We start from the raw sequence: 22,501 nt of genomic DNA, 5'->3' as shown, positions 1-22,501 counted from the left end.
CAGAAATGGTGGCCGGGCTAGGGCCTAGGATGTAAATCAGGGTGCAGATCGCGCCATAGATAAGACTGCGCCATTTTCCTAACAAGCACCGTGCACCCGAGTGAGGCCGTGGGGGAGAGGCGGCTTTGCTGAGCGTCGCACCCCTTCCTGGATGCCCCCCAAGCCCCTTCAGCGGGCCCTGCCCTTGGGGTGGGTGCTCCCGGGCCCAGGGCCTGCTCCTCCACTGTTCCCACCCATGGGACCCCATCTCCAAACCTAACAGAACCCGGCCAGAGCGCTGGCTGCCCCCAAGCCCGCACCAGCTCCAAGTTCTCCCTGCTCCCAGGGCATCCGCCAGGGGGCTTTCTGAAGCCGGAGTGTGCGGTGCCTACTGTGTGCCAGGCCCTACTCAGGTCCCCGGTCAGGACAGCTGCTGCAGGGAGCGGATCACATTAACTGCAGGCAGCTCAGTCTCCGGCCGCAGGTGGCCCCAGGAGGGCTCGGTCACCTCATCCGAGTGTCCCCACAGCCCACTCCTGCCCACTGTGGCTCTGGACTGGTGGACCGGGGCCCACCGGGGCCCACCCACCCGCACCCCCTTCCCCACACCTGCTGCCCGAGGTATCCAGCTGGGGTAGAGGCCCAGGCCTCCAGACCCTAGTTCGGGGCCCACCAGCCTCATGAGCGCTGGAGCGGAGTCAGCAGACCTGGGGTTTGGGTGTCTGTTTAACGAACATGCTACTTAGATCCCACGAGTTCCAGAAAACACCTAGGACAGCGCGGGCGTCCTCTGGCTTCTGTGTCACCAGGCCTCACCCAGACACAGCCACACACACCTGGGCCACCCCTACGGTAAGGGGAGGTGTTCTTCAGGAAGCTCGCGGAGGGGCCGGTGATGTGGCGTGGCTGCTGCCTGCAGTGCCGGCATCCCTTCTAGATGCCGGTTTGAGTCCCGGCTGCTCCACTTCCAATCCAGCTCTCTACTATGGCCTGGGGAAGCAGCAGAAGATGGCCCAAGTCCTTGGGCCTCTGCACCCACATGGGAGACCCGGAAGAAGCTCCTGGCTTCAGATCAGTGCAGCTCCGGCGGTTTCGGCCAACTGGGGAGTGAACCAGCGGGTGGAAGACCTCTCTCTCTCTGCGTAACTCTGACTTTCAAATAAATTAAAACAAAACAAAAAAAAGTTCGTGGAAATGAAATCGGTACAATGAAAGGTAAGTTTATTTTGGTTTAAAAAGTTTTTAAAATAGTCTAGATTTTCCATAATATGCATTTCTCCAAGAACTTTAAGATTTACTTGAAAGGCAGAGCATGGTGGGGGAGACCTGGAGCTCTTCCATCTCCCCAAATGGCTGCAATGGCCAGGGCTGGGCCAGCGGAGCCAGGAGCTCCCTCCGGGTCTCCCACCTTGGGGCAGAGGTCCAAGCACCGGGGCCAGGCTCCGCAGCCTTCCCTGCCCCGCAGCGACCCCGCCCCCGTTCAGAAGCAGGGGCTCGGCGAACACCCTGGGAGGGCGGCGGCCCCGGCCCCGCCCGCGCGCCTGGGAATGCTGAAGCCCCAGCCTCGCCCTCGCCACGGCCCGCGGGGTCGCCTGCGGAGGCCGCGCGGCCTCGGGTCCCGCCACGCTCCCGCGCCGCCGCTCACTGCGCCCCCGCCGGCCGCCCCGCACCCTGCTCGTGGCCGTTGGGCCGCTCCGCCCGGGAACCCCACTCGCTCCACGCGGAAAGGCGCGGGGCTCCAGCCGACATAGAATTCCTTCCTCTGCACCCAGGGCGCCGCCGTAATCGCCCGGGCGCCCGCAGGGCCCCGCGCTTCTGCCCAGGCACCACAAACACTGCCCGAGGGCTTCCTCGCCGGCGCTGCTCCGACCTGCGGGCTCCAGAAGGTTCCAGCGACGCTCGTCCGTGGCTGAGAACGCCAAGGTCAGCGGCCCCGTCGGGATCCGAACTCGGGTCCCGGCTCCCGGGCTTGGCCGCGCAGGCGGCGCGGGCGGGCGCACCAAGCACACTCTTTGTCTGCGGCGCCTCCGCGGCCGCCGCCACATCCCCGCCCGCCGGGCGCGCGCAGCCAATAGGGCGCGGCGGCGGCGCGCAGGGCCGGGGCGTTGTCCGCGCCTCGCCCGCCCATTGGCTTCGCTCTGCGCACCCGGAGCCGGCCGGCCGGGCCCAGGGCGGGCGCGCAGCCCGAGGTGTGGGGCCGCAGGCGGCGGGCGCGGGGAGAGCCAGCCGGCTGGGTACGCACGGGCCCGGTACGCACACCCGCCGCCGCGCCCCGCGCCGCGTTTGCCCGTGCCTGCGCACCGGGAGGCGGCGGCCAGGCCGCGCCCGACACGACTGGCCGGGGTCCCGACGGCGACCGGCACGGCGAGGGGCTGTAGGAGCAGGAGGGCCGGGGGTCCGGCCATGGCGCTCGATTTCCTGGCTGGATGCGCCGGGGGTAAGGAGAAGGCCGGGGTGGGGGCCGCGCACCCGCGGGCGGGGTCCGCAGTCTGCGGGTCGACGTCGGGGCGGGGGTCCAGGCGCTCTGTGCGCGCGGCAGGTGCCTCCAGAGTCCCTGGGGCCGGCTCTGTGGCCGGGCCGAGCCAGGAGGGGCAGCCCTCCTCGATCCCCCCTCCACATCCTTCTCTTCGCCTGCAGCCGTCTGGGCGGGGCTGGGGCCACGGCTACCCACCAGTCACGCCTTGGCCCTGGGGTGTCTGGGGGGCGGCGGGGTGAGGCCGGGCGCTCCCCGGCTCGGCCTTTGGTTGGCCTGCCCGACAGGTTTTCGCTGGGAGCCCGGCTTAGCTACTCGGGACGGGGGCCCAGGCGACTCCTGTGGCGGGGGTCTGGCTCTCCAGGGTTCCCAGCCCCCGGGCGCGGCTCGCCGCGGCCTGAAGCGTGTCCTGCGGGTGGCAGGGTTTGAAAATCTGCAGCCTCTCGCTGGGCCGGAGTCTCTCGGGGCGCGGAGTGCCCGCGGGGCCCCTTCCCAGCTGCCGGGGCGGGTGGACTCTCCTTTTTGCTTCTGTGTGTCTGTGGAGTCCCACGTGGCTCTTCCTGGCGTTCCTGCACGGGATGCACGCCGAAGAGGCCCTTAGGCGGTGCTGACGGTACCTCCTGCTGGGGTAGTGCAGATGGGTGAGCCGCAGTCAGGGTGCTTACATTCCTGCATGTCTGCAGCCTGCCTGCCCCCTGGTAGGCTTTTGTGGGCCGGGGTCCCCCACTGTGCTGCAGGTGCCCTTTATCCAGCCTCCCTCTGTCCCCGCCCCCCACCCCTTCCCCACCACTGCTGGTCACTGAGTTCAGGGCAACTTTTTTTTTTTTTTTAAGTTTTATTTATCTATTTGAAAGTCAGAGTTCCAGGAAGGAAGAGACAGAGAGATCTTCCATCTGCTGGTTCACCCCCCCATATGGCTGCCATGGTCAGGGCTGGGCCAGGCGGAAGCCAGGAGCTTCATCCGGGTCCCCCACGTGGGTGGCAGGTGTCCAAGCACTTGGGCCATCTTCCGCTGCTTTTCCCAGGCCATTAGTAGAGAACTGGCTTGGAAGTAGAGCTGCCGGGATTTGAACTGGTGCTCATATGGGATGTGGGCATTGCAGGCCATGGCTTTACCCGTTAGGCCACAGCACTGGCCCTTGACTTTTGGTATCTGACTTAGCATAATGTCCTCCAGTTCTAGCCATTTTCCTGCAAATGGTAGGATATAATTCTGTTGTTTGGCTGAATAATGAACACCTTCATCCATGTACCCATTGGTGGGCACTGAGATTGATTCCAATTGAAAGATTCCTTTAAAAACTGGACATGGGTTTTCCACGCCGTGCAGCGTGTGTCTCCGTGGATCCTGCTTCCAGGCCCTTAGATCCAAAGGAAAGGAGCCCACATGGTGGAGGTCCCCACGGCCCTGCGCACGGCTGCGTGCTCACCACAGCCAAGGCGGGCCCAGGCCCGAGCTTGCAGGGGGATCAGCCCCCAGAGACCCCAGGTGCTGGTGTCCACCGACTCCTTGCTCATGCAGGACCCACCTGCGACACCCCGTCCGCACCAGGACGTCCTGGCCTGTGCGCAGGCCACCGTCTGGATCCTGGCCAGGTCCTGTCCCAGCCGCTGCGACTTTCAGGTGGATGAGGATGAGAATGGAAGTCCGCTGAGGACCCGCTCCCGGTCTGATGCGACCAGGAGGAAACAAGACGCAGAGGTGTGGAGGGTCTTGGACTAAATCCCACTGCACGGCCACGCACCCCACAGGAAGCCAAGCTGGGGGGAGAAGGCAGGCGGTTACTAAAGACCCAAGGAATCCGGATGTAGCCTGAGAAGAGAGGTCCTAGAGCTAAGTGTAAGGTGTCCAGCGCGCAACAAATCTTCCCAGGCAGACGAATCAATTAATTCACAGGCTTTTATTGGGGTTCCGCTCCCGGGCGAGGTTCCACGGCCCCAACAGAGCAACAGAGCCGGGGCCAGGGAAGTCGCGCGTCAGAGGTTGGGAGGGCTCCTTTTATAGATTCAGGGCGTGGGGGTTAAAGGTTGAGGCGGTCTGATCCTCATTGGTTGACCTTTAGGCACCCGCAGGGACCTTGACAAGGACTTTCTTCCCCGGAAGTAGACCTCTCCATTCCCGGAAGTGTAGGCCTTCCCTCCTTGCAGATCCCAAAGCTACCACTAAGGTTTTCAAGTTGCGAAGACGATGGTGATCTCAACGGGAAGAAACCCAGACGGCCAAAACCCCAGGTGGAAGACAGGCAGGGGAAGACGGGTCAACGGCTGTCATTTCAGCGACCTGTGACTGTTGGGCACTCCAGAGAGACGGGAGGAAGCGGGACGATGAGCGGGATGAGTAAGGGACAGGGACGTCTTCCCTGGCCGCAGAGGGCGGGATTCTGCAGACTGAAGGGGCTGCTGGGGTGCCCCCTCCCATCCCGCTCCCAGCCCCTGCACTTCCTGCCTGGCTGCGGTGAGTAGTCCCAGGGTGCTTCCTCCTGCCTGGCCTCTGAGTGACACCAGAAAGCCTAGAGACCCCAGAGGGGAGGAGAGGGGGAAGCCATGACCTCCAGGTCTCCGAGGGTTCATGGGTGAATGTCAGTGGCAGGTGTTACAAGGATTGACGTGTCAGCAACAGCAAGGACCCTCGGCTGAACTTGCCAATGGAAAGCAGGTGGGATAAACAGTAATTTGCCCGGAAGAGCTAAAATTTGGGAAGGAAAGGAGAGATGTAAATCATTCATATGGAATGAAAAGGGGAGAAAACGAGCTCTCTAAAAAGGAAAAATAGGGCCGTGGCTTAATAGGCTAATCCTCTGCCTACGGCTCCAGCATACCAGGTTCTAGTCCCGGTCGGGGTGGGCGCCGGATTCTGTCCCGGTTACTCCTCTTCCAGTCCAGCTCTTTGCTGTGGCCAGGGAGTGCAGTGGAGGATGGATCTCATGCTTGGGCCCTGCACCCCATGGGAGACCAGGAGAAGCACCTGGCTCCTGGCTTCAGATCAGCACAGTGCACCGGCCACAGCACGCCAGCTGCAGCGGCCACTAGGGGGTGAACCAAAGGAAAAGGAAGACCTTTCTCTCTGTCTCTCTCTCACTGTCCACTCTGCCTGTCCAAAATGGAAAAATAGGATGGGGAAATGGAGGCCAGCATCGAGGTGCCCTGGGTCGAGTTGCCGTGGGCAACACTGGCATCCCGTACTGGAGTGCCGATTGGAGACCTGGCTGCACTGCTTCCTAGCCAGCGCCCTGCTAATGTGCCTAGGACGGCAGTGGGTCCTTGCCACCCACGTGGAGTTCCTGGCACCTGGCTTCAGCCTGGCCCAGACCTGGCTGTTGAAGCCGTTTGAGGGGTGAAGCTGTGGATGGATGGAAGAGCCCTGTCTCTGCCTCGCTCTCTCTGCCTGTCACATGAAGTCATCAATCTTGAGGGGTGGGGTGGCTACATGTCAGATCTTGGTTGTTTCTGTGAAATCTGACACTGCTTCAGTCCGGGCAGAAAAGCCAGCTGTGGTTGTTTTCAGGAAACATCTAAAACATAATAGGACAGTCTCCAAACAAAGCACGAGATGGACAAAACTGGAGCACGCGCCTGTGACCAGAGAGAAAGGACAAATGGCAAAGTCAATGTCAGAATCGGTGTCTTCAGAATTTATTTTTGCTGCTTTTCCTGGCTTATGAGCAGGGAACTGGCCGGGAAGAAGAGCGGCCGGGCCTTGTCAGTGCTCTAAGTGCTGGTGTCGCAGGTTTAACCCCGTGGCCCACTTACTCATGATTCGACAGAGAGCAGGATCCCTGCGGTGCCAAGCTGGGTGGGGACGAAGCCAGGAGCCTGGAACTCACCCGGGTCTCCCATGCGGGCGGCAGGAACTGCAGTAGCAGCAGGCTGCAGTCAGGGGCCAGGGCAGATGTCCCGGATGTGGGACAAGGGCCACCTCAGCCAGCATCCTCACGCCTGGTTCTCAGAGTAGGTCTTAAGGTGCAAAGCATTATGGGAAGGCAGTTAGCAGTAGCCACCGTCAACCCTTGGGTATCAGCTGAGTGGTGCGGGAGCGGACTCTGAGGCCATCACTCATCAGCCACGCGTGTGAGCATACGCCTTCTCTGCTTTGCTTCCCTCGTCTGTGAAATGGGTTTGTAGACCCCCAACAGATATACAAGTGGGAGACTTAGTGTGTGTGCAACACTGAGAACAGTACCCCGCAGGTATGTACTTTTTTTTTTTTTTTTGACAGGCAAGGCAGAGTGGACAGTGAGAGAGAGAGAGACAGAGAGAAAGGTCTTCCTTTGCCGTTGGTTCACCCTCCAATGGCCGCCGCGGCCTGCGCACTGCAGCCGGCGCACCGCGCTGATCCGATGGCAGGAGCCAGGAGCCAGGTGCTTTTCCTGGTCTCCCATGGGGTGCAGGGCCCAAGCACTTGGGCCATCCTCCACTGCACTCCCGGTATGTACTGTTAACTGTCTTGTGTAGGAAATTATAAAGCTGCGCAAAATAAAACCTCCCCTCCTGATGGACAGGCCGGCCCCCGCCCTGTGACAGTCCCTCCTTCTTGGCTGCCCCTTCTGGGCTGGATAGGGACCTGCAAGGTGGCCTCTCCTGGCACGGGGGTCAGGGGACTCTAGAAATGTCAGGGATCGGCACTGTGGCGCAGCGGGGAAAGCTGCTGCCTGGGATGCCGGCATCCCGTATGGGCGCCCGTTCCGGTCCCGGCTGCTCCACTTCCTATCCGGCTCCCTGCCAATGGCCTGGGAAGGCAGTGGAGGATGGCCCGAGTGTTTGGGCCCCTGCACCCACACGGGAGACCCGGATGAAACTTCTGGCTCCTGGCTCCGGCTTGGCTGTTGCAGCCATCTGGGGAGTGAACCAGTAGATTGAAAACCTCTCTCTCTGCAACTCTGCCTTTCAAATAAATCTTAAAAAAAAAAAAAAGTTAGCTGTTTAAATTACCCGTAGATACCACCAGCCTTGACAGTGAACTTCAACAGAGGGGCAGAGAGCAGATGGAGACCTTTGCAGGGAGGGGAGTGAGGTTCAGAGACGGGGGTGCGTGACGAGGGGCAGAGGGAAGGGTCCAGTCTCAGGGTCTGACCCCGAGGCCGACGCCAGGAGGTGTGTGGAGCAGGGGGACGTGGCAGAAGGGGTGTGTGCAGGCCCCCAGGGGGCGGGGTCTCTGAGCAGCAGCGGAGACAGAGGGGCCCAGCTTTGAGTTGGACAGATGCCGGCTTGACCTGGGGACTCCCGCTCTCCCCCCACCCCCACACCTTACTGGAGGTGAAGGCTGCAGGAGGGCATGGGGTGTGCCCAGGGCCCAAGGGCAGCCTGGTCAGTGTCCTCCGCTGCCACGTGGCTCTGTGGCCTCCGATGCCATGTGGCTGCGTGGCCTCCGGCTCACGGGGGCCCCTTTCCTCCTGCAGGTGTGGCAGGCGTGCTTGTGGGACACCCGTTTGACACGGTCAAGGTGAGTCTCTGCTCCCTGCTTCAGCCTCTGCCACCTGGGCACAGCCTGCAGGGTGGGGGCGGCCGCAGGCCCCTTTCCCGCGTCCTCAGTTTCTGAAGGAAGGTGGAAGGGGGGCTCTCCAGGGTGCTTGGGGGCCGGAACCTGCCCTGAGCCTTTGTCCTCCCCCCTCCCAGCACTGGGTTCATGGCCACGTGCACTCTTGGGCACTCTCCCCCACAACTGCCCCAAACGCTTCCTTGAAAGAGCGGTCGAGAGAGGAAAGCTACAAGCGTGTCGGGCTTTGCCACTGACGTGAACGTCCCAGAGCCGTGACGAGCGCCGCGCTGCACCTGGTGGCGGCCCTGGCTCCAGCCGGTGCTGTGGGCCTGCGCTCCCTCCGCCGCCGCAGGACAGAAAGCAGGAAAGCTGTCCTCCAGCCACGGCTTCCCAGGTCCTGGCTGGGTCTTATGCTCCTCACTCGGCCAGGGCTTTCCTTGCCGCTTTGCCTGCGAGCGGCCGGGCGGGCGGCCAGGCCCTGCGCTTGGCACCTTCCCGTGGGGTGAGGGCGGAGCTGGAGGCGAGACACGTCCTCTGGGGCTGGGCATCCTGCCTGCCCACTGTTTCTCAGTGAACCCAGGTGTTTGCTGGCCTCGTTCACCGCGGGCTGGGCTTTCCTGCAGTGCAGGCATGAGGCCTGGCCTTAAGCTCTGGCTCTGACCTTAAAACATTCTGCCTGGGCCTTGAGCAGGTCCTGCTCCAGCTGGTTGGCCACCTGACCTTGGCCCGTGACTGTACCTCTGGGCCCAGGTGTTCTGCAAAGCTGGAGTGGGGTGAGATCCCCAGGGACCCCCCCACCCCCCCACCCACCGCGCTGTGCTGTGCTGAGCAGTACCAGGTGCTTTACAAAGTTCGTGAGAGATGGGATTAAAAGACAGTTTAATTTTGTTGCAGAAACATTGAATTCCATGCATAGTTTTCTCAGAATACACATTATTCATGATCTTTTTGAAGGCCCGTGTGTACCTGGATTTCAAAAGATTTTTTTTTGCACCAAAATAAGCCTCCCCGTTAATTCCATTTTCGTGACTTGTTTGTAGCATGTTCTGTGTTGGACTAAATGCCAGCTCTGAGAAGCACCCCGTGGGGAACAGGCTTTCTTGGGAAGCAGGGATGAGTTCCCCACGTGGGCCTGCCACGCGCGAGGCTCTGGCCAGGCCACCCTGTGAAGCTGCCCACGATGGCCTGCCAGCGCCCACCCACACTGCACTTCTGTCTTGAGGCTGTGTCCTGCCAGGTACCTGGGCTTGGCAGAGGCCGGGCCTGTCCGAGCCTGCTGCGGGCTCGCAAGCCCCTTGGTCAGGCCCATGAGCCAGGTGCACTTCCCACCCCTCTGGGTACGAGCCCCCGAACTCCACCTCCCTGGCACCTCTGGGAAGGCCACCAGGATGGCATGTGGGCGGCCCGTCCTGCTGTGCGGTGCCCCCCACGGGCTTCAGCAGGAGCCTGTCCCCAGCAGCGCTGGTGTTCTGCTGGCCACTGGCTGTTGTCACGGTCGAACATTCCCGGGAAGAGGAAACTGGGAAATGTGGAAAAGGCAGCGATCTCCTCGCCCCAGACAGCTCAGCCGTCCCACTTTGTGCCCTGCCTCCTGCACCCACCCGCACAGCGCGTGCCAGGCATGGGAAGTTCAGAATGCCACCATTCAGAATGGGTGGGCCTTAGGTCTGTGCACAGCTGGGGGCTGGCTTTCTATAATAAAAGTAGTACAGGGTTTTTGTTTGTTTTTTAAATCTTGGCCTTGTGACCGAGGTGCATAAACTGGTCTGCAAAGCCAGTGGCTTGTGCATCCCTCCTCCGACCCCTGTGCAGGATTCCACTGCCAGACAGCCCCCGCTCCCCGACTCCCAGCCCCCGCTCCCCGACTCCCAGCCCCCGCTCCCCGACTCCCAGCCCCTGCTCCCTGACTCCCAGCCCGCACTGCCCCAGCTTCCCTCTCCGGGGGTCGCCTTGCTCACTTGCGCCCTTCACACAGTTGGAGCTGTCCTGTGCAATACGTTAGGGACACCCGTGTACAGTGCCGTCCATGGCTCTCACATCTGCACTTGGTCCCTCTGGGCCGTGGAGCACGCAGGAATCCCCGGTCTGGGTCCCCCCACCACGGTCCCTGGGCTCGGCTGCCTTCCCTGTTTCTGGCTGAAGGTAGCTCTCTGTCTTGCTCCACCGGGCCTGTGGTAATCTGTGCTTCGCCGCCCCTGGGCAGGGGAGGGGACAGGGCGGCAGGGGGCTGGCGGCGGGGCTCAGCGCCTGGAAGTGATGTTGCCATTTTGTGCTGCTTTAACCGCCTTTACTTTCTGAGCTAGGGGCTGCCTCCATGCATAGCCAAAGTGTAACTTTGTTGTAGATGAGCGTAAGCCTCTGCCGGGAGAGCACTAGTAAGTACAGACCAGGTGAACCTCCGTCCTCGGCTCCTGCCCGCCCAGACCCCGCCCTGCCGCAGCCACAGGTCCTGCTGGAGAAACTCGGCCCCACCCCCCGGCCCCCGCCCTGTGGGGGCTCCAAGCCTCCTGGGCTCATGTGCAAGTGACGGTTTTGCTGGGGTGGACCCAGCCTCGGCACGAGTCCCTGGAGAAGACCTTGTCGCCCCGAACACTGAGAACCTCAGATCCAGGCGGCGTGGGACTGGAGCCACTCGGCCACGTGTCACACATGGACTGCTGGGCAGCGAGGGCCCCTCACGGACCTGAGGGGCGGACAGAGTGGGCATGGGCCTCTGGCCGCTCCGGCTGAGGGGCTGAGTTGACCTGACCTGCAGAGCCCAAGGGACGCCACCGGGCGCCAGCGGAAGCCCCACCTACTTCTGCCAGCACAGCCCTCTCGGCGCCAGGGTCGGGGGCCGCGGGAGGACCTGACCCCCCCAGAACGCTGAAGGGAGGGAGAGAGACCTCACGTCACAGAAACGGCACCTGAGCCAGAGCGCGTGGTGTCAGATGTTCAACACCCCCTCCTGCTGGGTCCTGGCAGGGGCGGGGCAGCGGGTGCCGCGGTGCCCTGAGTGGAGGTCCCGGTGTGCAGATGGCGCTTTTTCCCAATGAGTCTTTTTTTTTTTTTTTTTTAAAGATTTATTTATTTATTTGAAAGAGTTATACAGAGAGAGAGGCGAGGCAGAGAGAGAGAGAGAGAGAGAGGTCTTCCATCTGATGGTTTGCTCCCCAGATGGCCGCAACGGCCGGAGCTGCGCTGATCCGAAGCCAGGAACCAGGAGCTTCTTCCAGGTCTCCCATGTGGGTTTCAGGGGCCCAACGACTTGGGCCATCCTCTATTGCTTTCCCAGGCCATCGCAGAGGGCTGGATCGGAAGAGGGGCAGCCAGGACTAGAACTGGTGCCCATATGGGATGCCGGCGCTTCAGGCCAGGGCATTAACCTGCTGCGCCACAGCGCTGCCCCCCCCCCCTTTTTTTTTCTTGTAAGTGCACTTTCCAGCAGAGGGTCCACCTGTCCTGGTGGAGGGACTTGGCAGAGGCTCCCACTCCCAGGCCGAAGAAGCCCCCGTTCCCTGTCAGGGTGCTCCCTGGCCAGCACGACCACTTGTGTCCATGGAGACTCCGGGCAGCTGAGGCCACCCTGCAGAATGTCACCAGCCTCCTTGGAATGGCACCCACCTGGGCGGGTGATTCCGATGCCCGGAAGAGATGAATACGGAGACCCCCGCTCCCTGCCTGTGCTGCCCACACTCCGTGGCCCTGGCTGTAATAGTGGGAGGGCAGCTCCTGGGGGTGTGACTTGACCGAGTTTAACCCCGCGAGGCAGATTCCCAGTTCAGGCCCTGTCCCTCCTGCCCTGCGTCCCAAGGGCAGAGATAAGCTCCTGGTTGACAGCGCCTTGACGTGCCTGAGGATCCGGGCAGCTGCACCTGCCGTGGGGGCCCCCAGGAGTGGGAGAGTTAGGACTACCCCTCCTCCTGTAAGGGGCCACTGGGCAGAAGTCAGCGAGTCCCATGGAGCCGAGGCTAGAGGCCTGTGACACCTGGCACCTGGTGTGGACAGTGATGGGACGTTAGCTCAGGAGCCCCCTCTGGCCCCAGCCCTGGTTTGGGACGCCGGCCACTCGGCAGGATGACAGGTGTCCCTTGCACAGCCAGTTGGTTCTGGGAGGTAGTTTGTGTCCCTGGAGTGCAGTGTGCAGTGAAGGTAGAAATGGGAGGCTTTGCCTCAACCACCTGAGATTTTGGGGACCCCTGTCTACAGCTGGTTGTCCCTGCAGCTGTTTGCCCACAAGCACCCCTCCCTGAAGAGGCCTGGACTCCTGGCCCTGCCCCACCCCGAAATTCCAAGAGCCACAGGAAGCTGCAGGCTCCCTTCCTGATGCAGCCTGCCTCAGGCCTCCCCCAGGGCAGGGGAGTGGGTGTTCTGGCTCTGGGCTCCCCCGCCTCTCACTGGGCCCCACCCTTGCAGGTGCGGCTGCAGGTGCAGAGCACGGAGAAGCCCCGGTACCGCGGGACCCTGCACTGCTTCCAGACCATCGTCAAGCAGGAGAGCGTGAGTGGCTGGGCGGTCAGGTGCCCCACCCCCACCCCAGGCCACAGAGCTGGGAAAGCAGCTGTCGGGGTGATGGTTGGGGACCGGAATGCCAGGGCCTCACATGGTGGCCTGTGGTTTGGTTCTTGGGAGCCCCTGGGCGGATTGGGGTTGCCCCCGCCCCCCACCCCCACCCGGTCAGCGCTGATGGCCCCTCTCTCTGCCCCGTAGGTGCTGGGCCTGTACAAGGGCCTGGGCTCGCCCCTCATGGGGCTCACCTTCATCAACGCGCTTGTGTTCGGCGTGCAGGGCAACACGCTGCGGGCGCTGGGCCAAGACACACCGCTGAACCAGTTCCTGGCCGGCGCGGCGGCGGGCGCCATCCAGTGCGTCATCTGCTGCCCGATGGAGCTGGCCAAGACGCGGCTGCAGCTGCAGGGCGCGGGCCCAGCCCGCACCTACAAGGGCTCCCTGGACTGCTTGGCGCAGATCTACCGGCGTGAGGGCCTGCGCGGCGTCAACCGAGGCATGGCGTCCACGCTGCTGCGCGAGACGCCCAGCTTCGGCGTCTACTTCCTCGCGTACGACGTCCTCACGCGCGCGCTCGGCTGCGAGCCTGGCGAGTCCCTGCTGGTGCCCAAGCTGCTGCTGGCGGGCGGCGTGTCGGGTATGGCGTCCTGGCTCTCCACCTACCCCGTGGACGTGGTCAAGTCGCGGCTGCAGGCCGATGGGGTGCGGGGCGCCCCGCGCTACCATGGCATGCTGGACTGCGCGCGCCAGAGCTACCAGGCCGAGGGCTGGCGTGTGTTTACGCGGGGCCTGGCCTCCACGCTGCTGCGCGCCTTCCCCGTCAACGCCGCCACCTTCGCCACTGTCACCGTGGTGCTCAGCTATGCGCGCGGCCCCGAGGCCACCCCCGCGGGGCCGGCACTGGCCCAGCCCTCCAGCCTGTGAAGCGCCCAGCCTCGGTCCGCATCGCACCGGGCTGGGCTGTGCTGGGGACGTCGCTAGGATGGACACGACGTCAGGGATATGCCTGTGCGGTGCCCTGGCCTGGGACTGGTACTAGAGGTCCGCTGGAGACCCAGCCAAGCGCACCGGCCTGCAGGCTGGCTCCACCAGCTGCGATGTCCTGCTGCGGGCTTCCCGGGCATTCGGAACTCCCCGTCTCTTCCCCAGCCCCACAGACACCTCTGGGCTCTGCTGGGGACAGAGGGCAGCCTGGAGAGCCTCCTGGTGTGCCTCTTCTACCTGTGTGTCTCAGCCCCTGGCTTGCCCGTGGCCTGGGCCTCACCAGGAAGTCACTGCTAGGTTGTTCGGCTGTGGCACAGGCAAGCCCCTGCACCTCTGGACCTCAGACTGCCTTTCTGTGAAATGGGGACATGAGTCAGCTGGGGTCTGGGTCGCTGGCCCAGGAGCCAGCCAGTGCTCCCCAAGGTCCACAGAGGGCCCAGTAGGGAATGGTGTGGGCTGGAACTAAGGCCAGACACGCCGACGGTCCGTTCCTCCTGTGGCCAGCAGATGGTGTCTCCCAGGCAGCGAGGGGCTGATGGTGGGCACAGGTGTGGCCGGTTGGGACCCCTCCAGGCCAGGGAGTGCCATAAGCTCTGTGCCCAGCTCTGGCCTGGCCACCGTACAGGAACCTTGGAAGAAATAAAGGACCCTGGATTTTTAAGAGGCTGAGGCTTGTCAATGGGAGAAAGGGTTTGCTCCTCACCCTGGAGGCAGTGGCGTGTGAGCCCTTGGGCCCACGGGCTTGGGGCTGGGTTCTGGATACATCCAGTGCCTTGGTTGTCTCGCCTGCAGGTGGGCTGATGGAGGTCTGAGTGTGAAGCAAGGTGTCCAGCAGTGCCCCTGAGAGGCCTCCATCCTGATGGGGACCCTGCAGGGCTGGGAAGCCGCCTCCTGCAGTCTGAATGACTGCTGCCCTGTGTAGGTCAGTGAGGCCTATCTGGAGGAGGCCAAAGGGGGTTCCGCGGCACACCCCACCCCCAGGCCTGTTCAGTCTCCGGGAGTCAGCCCTGGAGCGGCTGTCCTTCCCACCCACCAGCAGGGGCAGGGAGGGATCGAGACTGGAGTCACTGTGCTTCCTGGAGGGCTCCTCGCTCCTCCTCCCCTGCGCCCATTCCTGTCCCCGCCCAGCATGTCTGCAGTTTCCAGAGGGAGAGAAAGGGGCTGCCTGGTGGCCCAGGGGTCCCCCTAGCCTCTCTCACTTCTCTGAAAGAAACTAGGAAGGGTGGAGGCTGGCGTTTGGTGTAGGGGTTAATGTGCTGCCTGGACCCCTGCATCCTGTATCAGAGTGCCTGGGTTGGAATCCCAAGCCCCACTTGAGTCCAGCTTCTTGCCAATATGTATCCTGGGAGGCAGCAGGTGACACCCACATGGAGGTCCTGGCTTTGGCCTGGCCCAGCTCTGGCTATTTCAGGTATCCAGGGAGTGAACCAGCAAATGGAAGATCTTTGTGTGTTTGTCCTTGAAATAAACAAGAATTGGAGGGGCCAGCATTGTGGCACGTGCGTTAAGCCGCTGTATCCCATATCCGAGTGCTGGTTCGATTCCTGGGAAGGCAGTGGATGGTGGCCCACGTGTTTGGGTGCCTGCCTCCCACATGGGAGGTCTAGATGGAGTTCCTGGCTCCGGGTTTCTGGCTTGCAGCCATGCGGGGCAGTGAACCAGCAGATGGAAGACCTCTCTCTCTCCCTCTCCTTGTCAATTAAAATAATGACAACAAACCCACCATGGAGCACAGGGCTCCCCTGTGCCGGGGTGGGGGACTGTGGCTGTCACAGAGCCCTCAACGTCCCCATCACCAGTCACCCTGGTCTCTCCAGTGAAGCCCCAACGTAACCCCAGAACTTGATTTGAGCAAAGATGTGTGTGGAGCCTCGCTCCCGCTAGGGCTGCTCCAGGTGACCTGGCGGGACAGCAGGCGGGACAGCCAGCACAGAGTGAGGTCACAGAGCAGCGGGGTGCTCAGCACTGCCCAGCTGGGGCCCAACGTGGGCACCTCGAAACTGGCCACGGTGGAGCCAGATGACAGAGGTCGGGAACAGAGTCCCCACCCCTCCCTGCGAGCTGACCATTAAACGCTGAGAACAGGTGGGGGCGCTGACAGTTTTGATAGATTTAGTCCACACTTCTTAGATTTGAACTTACTGGATTAGGAGTAAAACACACAGAGGCAGTGGACAACACGGAGGTAAACAGGCCCCAGGCTGTGCCGTGAGCCTTCCCCCAGCCGCCAGGTGTGGCCTGGGTGACGGCCTGCTGTTCCTGGTTCCCCTCACTTGACGCGATCCTGGAGACGGTGGTGGCCTCCAGGGCTCCAGAGACCCAGCTTTGCAGGACAGCCTCCTTCCCAGCCCAAGTTCCAGCTCCTGGTGCTGCCAAGCAGGCCTTAGACAGGGAGCCGGATTGGAAGTGCAGCAGTGGGGACTTGAGCCAGCGCCCTTGTGGGAGGAGTGTCCAGGTGGCAGCTTTACCTGCTAGGCCACAGTGCCGACCCCACTGCTGCTGTCTTTACACAGCCTGCTCCTGAGTGCCAGGGCTCCATGCTCCTCCCTTATTCATCTATTTCTGAAAGGCAGAGACATCTTCCACCTGCGGGCTTATTCCCCAGATGGCCACAACAGCCAGGTCTGGGCAAGGCTGAAGCCAGGGCCCAGAACACCACCCAGGTCTCCCTGGTGCATTGGGTCATCCTCTGCTGCCTTCCCGGGGACACAGCAAGGAGCTGGGTCAGAGTCAAGCAGCCGGGACTGGAACTGGCGCTCTGACACGGGATGCTGGTATCAACCTGTCGAGCCATGACCCGGCCCCCACCTGCCTGCTTGCCTTTATTTAATTGATTTGATATTTATTTATTTATTTGAAAGGCAGAGTTACAGAAAGAGAGGGAGAGGCAGAGAGAGAGAGAGAGAGAGAGAGAGAGAGAGAGAGGAGAGAGGAGAGGAGAGATCTTCCATTCACTGGTTCACCTCCAGATGGCCGAAATGACCAGGGCTGCGCCAGGCCGAAGCCAGCAGCCAGAAGCTTCTTCCACATTTTCCATGTAGGTGGCAGGGGCCGAAGCACTTGGGCCATCTTCCACTGCTTTCCCTGGGCAAGTTAACAGGAAACTGGATTGGAAGTGGAATAGCTGAGACTCGAACCAGCGCCCATACGGGATGCTGGCGTTGCAAGCAGCATCTTAACCCACTGCACCACAGTGCCCGCCCCGACTTTCTGGGATTCAGTGTCTCGATTAAAGTGGCTTCCCAGACTGCCTTGCAGCTAGAGGCAGCCAGTGCGCATCCCAGACCTGGTCAGTCAAATGAACACAGATGTCCGAGGCTAGGGCTTGGGGAAGCTTTGTGAACGGACACTTGCACCTGTGGCCCATCCCCTGGCCCTGCTCTCTTCCCACTGAAATGGGGACAGGATGCCCGGAGTAGCAGCGGAAGACGCCGTGGCCTTGGGGGCCGCTGGCCAGGCCTCATGGCAGAGCGCGGCTCCTTGGCTGCTGTCCCGTGTGGCCCCAGCAGCGAGGGCAGCAATGGGTGGGACCTGACTCACGGCCTGAACACCCCCCGGGGAGTTAGAAGGCAGGTGGGCTGCAGAGGCCAGGGAGGGTCCTCTTGGACCATGAATGGGGGCCGCTGCAGGGGTCAGTGGCACATGAGGGAGCCCCTGGGGCAGCCAGCCAAGGCGGGATTCAAAAGCACACTGCAGAGCCAGCCCCTTCCTCGACGCGGCTGGGCCCGGGCCCTCTGCAGTGGTATGGAGGTGCAGAGCCTGGGGTCAGCGGGCGAGTTCAACCAGAGCAGCAGCTCCATGCCGGCCCCCAGCTGTTGGAGGACGTCTGTGTCTAAACCTGAGCTATTTTTTCCTGGAGGTGTCTGCAGCCCCAGCGCCCTTTTGCTCACTCTGGGCTCCAGGTGCACGGACGAGCGGAGCAAGTCCCCGCGTGCTGTGCTTGTCACCTGGGCTTTGAGCGGGTCACTTCGTGTGGAAAAACCACCTGTAGCTCTTGTCCACGCTCGGGCCTGGGGCCTCCCTGGCTCCACCTGCACTGGGCGGGTTCTGTGACTGTGAGGGCACCAGTTCAGGCCTGTGCACAGTGGCCACTTCCGGCACTGGCACTCCCAGCCTGCAGCAGACTCAAGGCGGGCGACCACATCCAAGGCCACGCAGGCACTGATGCTGGGGCTGTGGCCAAGGGCCCTCCAGCCGACAGCCCTCACTCTGCCCCTACTCCTTGTAGCTGGAGTTTGCGCAGGGCCAGAATCAGCCCAGGCTGCACCCCAAGATTCACTCTGCCTGCAAGTGACAGACACCCCTGGGGTGGGAGTTCAGGCAACAGGAGGGACCTTGGGAGGCCTGGGGACAGGGACAGGGACAGGGCCAGGACCTAGGCTGCATGCTCCCTGACCTCTGACCTCATGACCCACCCTCACCTGTCTAGGAAGAAGCAAACACGAAACAGGGTCCCGTAGTTACTTCCCGGGGCGGGGGCTGCAGTCTACGCCCTGGATGTCCCTTGTCCAGCCTGACCTCCCCACGTCCTCCCCCAGGCCCTGTAAGCCCGGCCCCCCCGCAGGGACCCTGTGATACAGCACAAAGTCCCTGATCACCCTCGGAGCTGGCCAGCTGACCCTTGAGGGTGGTCAGGATGCTCTGGAGTTTGGGGGAATGACCAAGTTCAGGCTTGAGGTTGCCAGGTGAGCACACAGGTGAGCACACAGGTCTCACTTGTCTACCTAACTCCATGTGTGTGTGTGTGTGGGGGGTGAAAGGTGTTGCTGAGCAAATGAATGAATGAATGACCAGGGACAGAGGCTACTCCTGCAGGGCCAGCTGGGCTTCCCCAGGCCAGTACAGAGGGCCAGGGAGGCAAGCATGTTGCCTGTGTGCAGCCTCTGGATGAGGTGACGGGGTTGGCTAGGGGGCTGGAGGGCCCTGGGAAGGCGCCTGTGGGGTCAGGACTGGCCAAACCCCACGCCGACCCTGTGGTAGGAGCCCCCAGCCCCTCTCCCAGGACGGCACTCACAAGGCTCCCCTTCCCACCCAGGGCCGCCACCCTTGGACACACTTCTCCCCCACACTCCTCCCGGCACTGGGGTCTGACTTCATCTAAGACTCCAGGCTCTCCCGCAGGCCAAGCTCCAGGGCCCTCCTGAGTGTGTCCTCTCCCTGCGGGAATTGCACACCTGCTCTGTCCCCCACCTCCAACCCCCGCATCTGTGGGCCCCCTGAGCGGTGGCTGCACCCTGCAGGAAGGGAGCCAGGCCCCCTACTTGCCTACATCCACTGGCTCCTACCCCCGTCTGGCCCAGTGCCCAGGCCTCTCCGAGCTGGCTGCCTTCCATGTCCACTCAGTGCCTGGGGCTGTCACGTCGGTTTCCGCACTGTGCCTGCCCTTTGCGCTCCTCTCTCAGGCCAGCCGCCTGTGCGGCGGTGTGCAGCGCCCTCCTGCGGCCGACAGTGGAGGCGCACGCCAGGCTTTCAGCCCATTTTGCGGGTCTGGGTCCCGCTGGGCTCTGCAGGAATTAAAGCTGTAACTGCTCACCTGCCAGCCAGAACAGCCTTGCAAGGAGGCCCCGGGGTGGGAGGGCAGGGCTCGGGCAGAGGCATGGACATAGCGACAGCAAGGGGTTCGCCAGGGCGAGGCAGAAGCAGCGCCTGCAGTGAGGGGCGAGAGGACTGGCAGCCTGGCCGGGGGCTGGGAAGGGGTCTGGCTGCCAGCTCTGGGGACAGCCAGAAATCTGCCTTAGCACGTGGCAGGTGCTGAGAGGGGAGCCCTCCCTCCACCACCCACACACAGAGCCCCAAGCCTGCTCTGACCTGATTGTTCAGACAGACTTATTTACTCTGAAAGACACAGTTACATAGAGCGAGACGGAGGTCGTCCACCACCGGTTCCCCCCAGACGGCCACACCAGCCTGGGCTGCGCCAGGCAGAAGCAGCCGCTGCACCCGCGTCCCCCACGTGAGTGGCAGAGGCCCACCTCCTGCTGCTTCCCCACATGCAGGAGCAGGGAGCCGGATCCGAAAGGGAGCAGCCGGGATTCCAGCTGGCACTTGGATATGGGGTGCCAGTGCTGTGGGCGGCACTCGTTTCTGTAGACACACGCAGTCTCCCCCAAAGCCAGGAGCCCCGAAGTCCACCATGGTCTCTCAGGATCCAGGCCGGGGGCCGGGCCCACATGGCAGTCACTCCGCAGAGGCTGAGCTCAGAGGTGGGTGGAGGCTGCCCAGTAGGAACCGGGCAGCACTGGTTTGGACGGGGTACTGAGACCCATCACAGTGCGGTGACGTCAGCAAGGCTCACGGGAAGCTGCTGGGGCTGGCAGTGGGGGGCCCTGCGTGCAGCGTCCAAGGCCGGGAGACGGCAGTTCTAGGCCCGCGTGCTTGGGGAGAGGAGGCTAACAGCACTGCTCCCTAACCAGGCCCGAGGCGCCCCAGGCCAGAGTTCCAGCTTCCTGCTGCGCCCACATGCGTGAGCAGCTGTTGGAATTCCAGGCTTGCCTGTTGTGGACATTTGGGGCGGGAACCAGCGGGGGAAGGTCTTTCTCCATAAAATTCATTTATTTAAAGGGGGAGGGCAGGGAAGCGGTACCCAGCAGGGACTGGGAAGGCTGAGCAGGTCTGGGTTTGGGATTAGCTTCCCGACGCGGGCAGTTCCCTCGCCCTCTCTATGGCAACAATGCTCCCAGTTCCTCAGAGGTGGCCTGGAGGAGCGAATGGAAAGCCACGTCCACGGGGCTGGGCACTGCTGGACTTGAGGCAGACACGGGGCGGCTACGGAGAGCTGTCCCCAGATTGTCTTCACTGCAGCTGCCACCCTGGGGGAGAGCGCACTCGGCAGTTCTCGGAGGGGGCGCCATGTGCACGGCACAGGAGGCACATCTGGCTGCAGCCATCGGCCAGCAGGGCCCCGGCCCCAAGGACAAGGGATCCCCAGTCACTGTCGCTGGTCAAGTCCCAAGCAGTTCCGGGAGTCCCAGGACCCTACGGGAGTCCACCCCTGTCAGGAACAGGGGGCTGCAGGTGGCTGTGCCTTTGGGACTGTAGAGAGGTTACGGGAGACGCATGCTTGCTGGGTGCAGAATCGTGTGTGAGGGGAACAGCTCGGGTACCCCAGGCAGGCGGCAGCGCCACGTTTCCTGTGTGCCAGGACTGGGCAAAAGCAGCGGCTTAGAGGGGGAACAGACGAGAGCCAAAGGCATGACAAAGCTTCACATTATGCGTTTATTATATTTTATAGAGCCGTGTTACACATGCTTGGTGCTTCAAACTGAGTAATCAATGTGTTTCTGGATGCAAAGCCATCTGATGCTTGATGCGGATGCCTTAAATACTATAATATTTCTGCATCTATGACCTATGAGCTAAGGAAAAAACCAAGGACAATTCCAGAAATGGCAAAGAACACTTTAAGAAAAAGATGTACATGAGACGCAATGCAGTCCTTGAGGCAGGGCCTGTGAGGTGACCGAGGACCAGTAAGAACATTCTCCCTGCCAACCAGAGGGAAGCCTCAGCAGGTATGGGTGCTGTGGGAAAGCTCAGGCCACGTGGTGCCCGAAGCCCTTCTCCCTGCCACAGCACAGGCAGCGACCACGCACGCACCCCTGGGGAGCAGCCAACAGCACACAGCCGCGCCACCCCATGCTGTTCCTCACGGCCTCGGGTGTCCACTGAGAAGCCACTGACCAATCTCACGCACTCTGCTGGAGATCAACAGGAAGTCCCTGCTCCACCCGCTGCAGCCCCCGAATGCCGGCTGGCAACGGGGCCCGGGGCGCCCAGCTCACACCTTCCTGTACCCAGTCTGTAGCTTTGATTTGCCTGCGGATCCAACCGATGCCGAAGTTCTATCTCAACGTTCCCCTCCAGGGTCATACAGCCCCACAGCGAAGACCCTCTCCCCACCAGCACACTGGAATGCCACCCGAGTGGGAACAAGACAAGTCAGGGTCAGCAAGGAGGGCGAGACCTCACGGCAGCCCGTGGTGCCCCGGAGGCCTGCACGACCTTCACCCAGGGACAGCTCGGGGCTCGGACTTCCTCTCCCATCCCCTGGGTTAAGAGCTTGAGGGGAACGGGCTCTGAGAAGGCGCAATCGCAGCGACGCCAATGACAGCTGGAACGAAGAGCCACAAAGTCAGACAGGTGCCCCTGAAGGCTGGGCTCCAAAGCAATCCACTGACAGCAAGAAGGCGGCCTCGGCAGGCCGGCAGGAAAAGGCTCCCGGCACGGCCGCGGCATCACACGGGGGCCTGCAGCAACCTCAGCTCTTGCCACAGTTGTGACCTGCTGCTGGGCGTGCACCCTAGGGGTCAGATGTCAGGGGAAAAAAAAAGGCCTAAGAGCTTAGGGAACTCAGGATCGACACCACAGACCCCTAAACCATGCCAAGTCTAGGTCACAGAGGCAGAGGCACAGAAGTGATCAATTCTCTCTGCCTGTTTTTGTCGGGGGAGCTGCCAGGGATGGAATTATCGGGTTTCCCATTCAAAATCTTACTTTGGAAGCCAGGTCTTCCTGCACCCTCGACTGAAACTCCAGTTTGAGCCCCATCTGAGACGGGCTTTGCTAAGCAGCAGGGTGGCGATGCTGGTGGCGGGGCCCGGCTCTCGCCAGCCCTCGCCAGCCCTCGCCACCACGGCAAACCTCTGCTTCTGCGGTGGGGCCTACAGCTCTGCTCGCAGACACAGGCAGGCACTGCGCACACTACTCCCTTCAACGGCCTTCAATAGAGCGAAGCAAGTAACTAAAGAACTAGCACATGAAAACCAAACAGGAAAAACATCTTGATTTTCCTCAAATCCTCGGGCCTTGGATCTAGCAAAGCACACAAACACCGCGTGAAACTCGTCACCTGGGAAAATAAATGTCACTTGGGTGACAGTTCTTTATACAAATATTATGCTCCCTCCCCCAACCCACCACCAAAACGGGGGAAAATAATAACTTTAAAAATAGAAAACAACATCTTAAGTGTAAACTCTGGGGTCTTTATATATTACATATGCTAAAAACATGCATTTATTTATGCTCCAATGTAAGAAAATATGTCTATCAGTAGTACTTATAAATCAGATTAATCATCAAGACAATGGACTCACTGTTAG

The 22,501-nt window shown here is 61.8% G+C and overlaps 1 protein-coding gene across 6 annotated transcripts; it reads left to right on the top strand.

Annotated features, from left to right (window-relative positions):
* Positions 1–1,816: 1,816 nt before the first annotated feature.
* On the top strand, positions 1,817–14,061 carry SLC25A29 (solute carrier family 25 member 29). 6 transcript variants are annotated; one of them, XM_051830856.3, is made up of 4 exons: positions 1,817–1,902; positions 7,849–7,892; positions 12,324–12,407; positions 12,618–14,061. In XM_051830856.3, exon 4 carries the CDS (start codon positions 12,654–12,656, stop codon positions 13,338–13,340), a length of 687 nt encoding a protein of 228 aa, XP_051686816.2. In that variant the 5' UTR covers positions 1,817–1,902; positions 7,849–7,892; positions 12,324–12,407; positions 12,618–12,653; the 3' UTR covers positions 13,341–14,061. The 6 variants fall into 6 exon arrangements, with proteins under 6 accessions (XP_051686816.2, XP_008249673.3, XP_089178938.1 ...); XM_008251451.4 differs by lacking the exon at positions 1,817–1,902 and adding an exon at positions 2,134–2,416; XM_089322812.1 differs by lacking the exons at positions 1,817–1,902; positions 7,849–7,892 and adding an exon at positions 10,799–10,935.
* The last annotated feature ends 8,440 nt before the right edge of the window (positions 14,062–22,501 follow it).

Source organism: Oryctolagus cuniculus, chromosome 20, assembly GCF_051225735.1.
Source record: "Oryctolagus cuniculus isolate XC-2025 breed Fujian yellow rabbit chromosome 20, ASM5122573v1, whole genome shotgun sequence".
Lineage (NCBI taxonomy): Eukaryota > Metazoa > Chordata > Mammalia > Lagomorpha > Leporidae > Oryctolagus > Oryctolagus cuniculus.
This window is presented reverse-complemented; position numbering and strand designations above follow the sequence as displayed.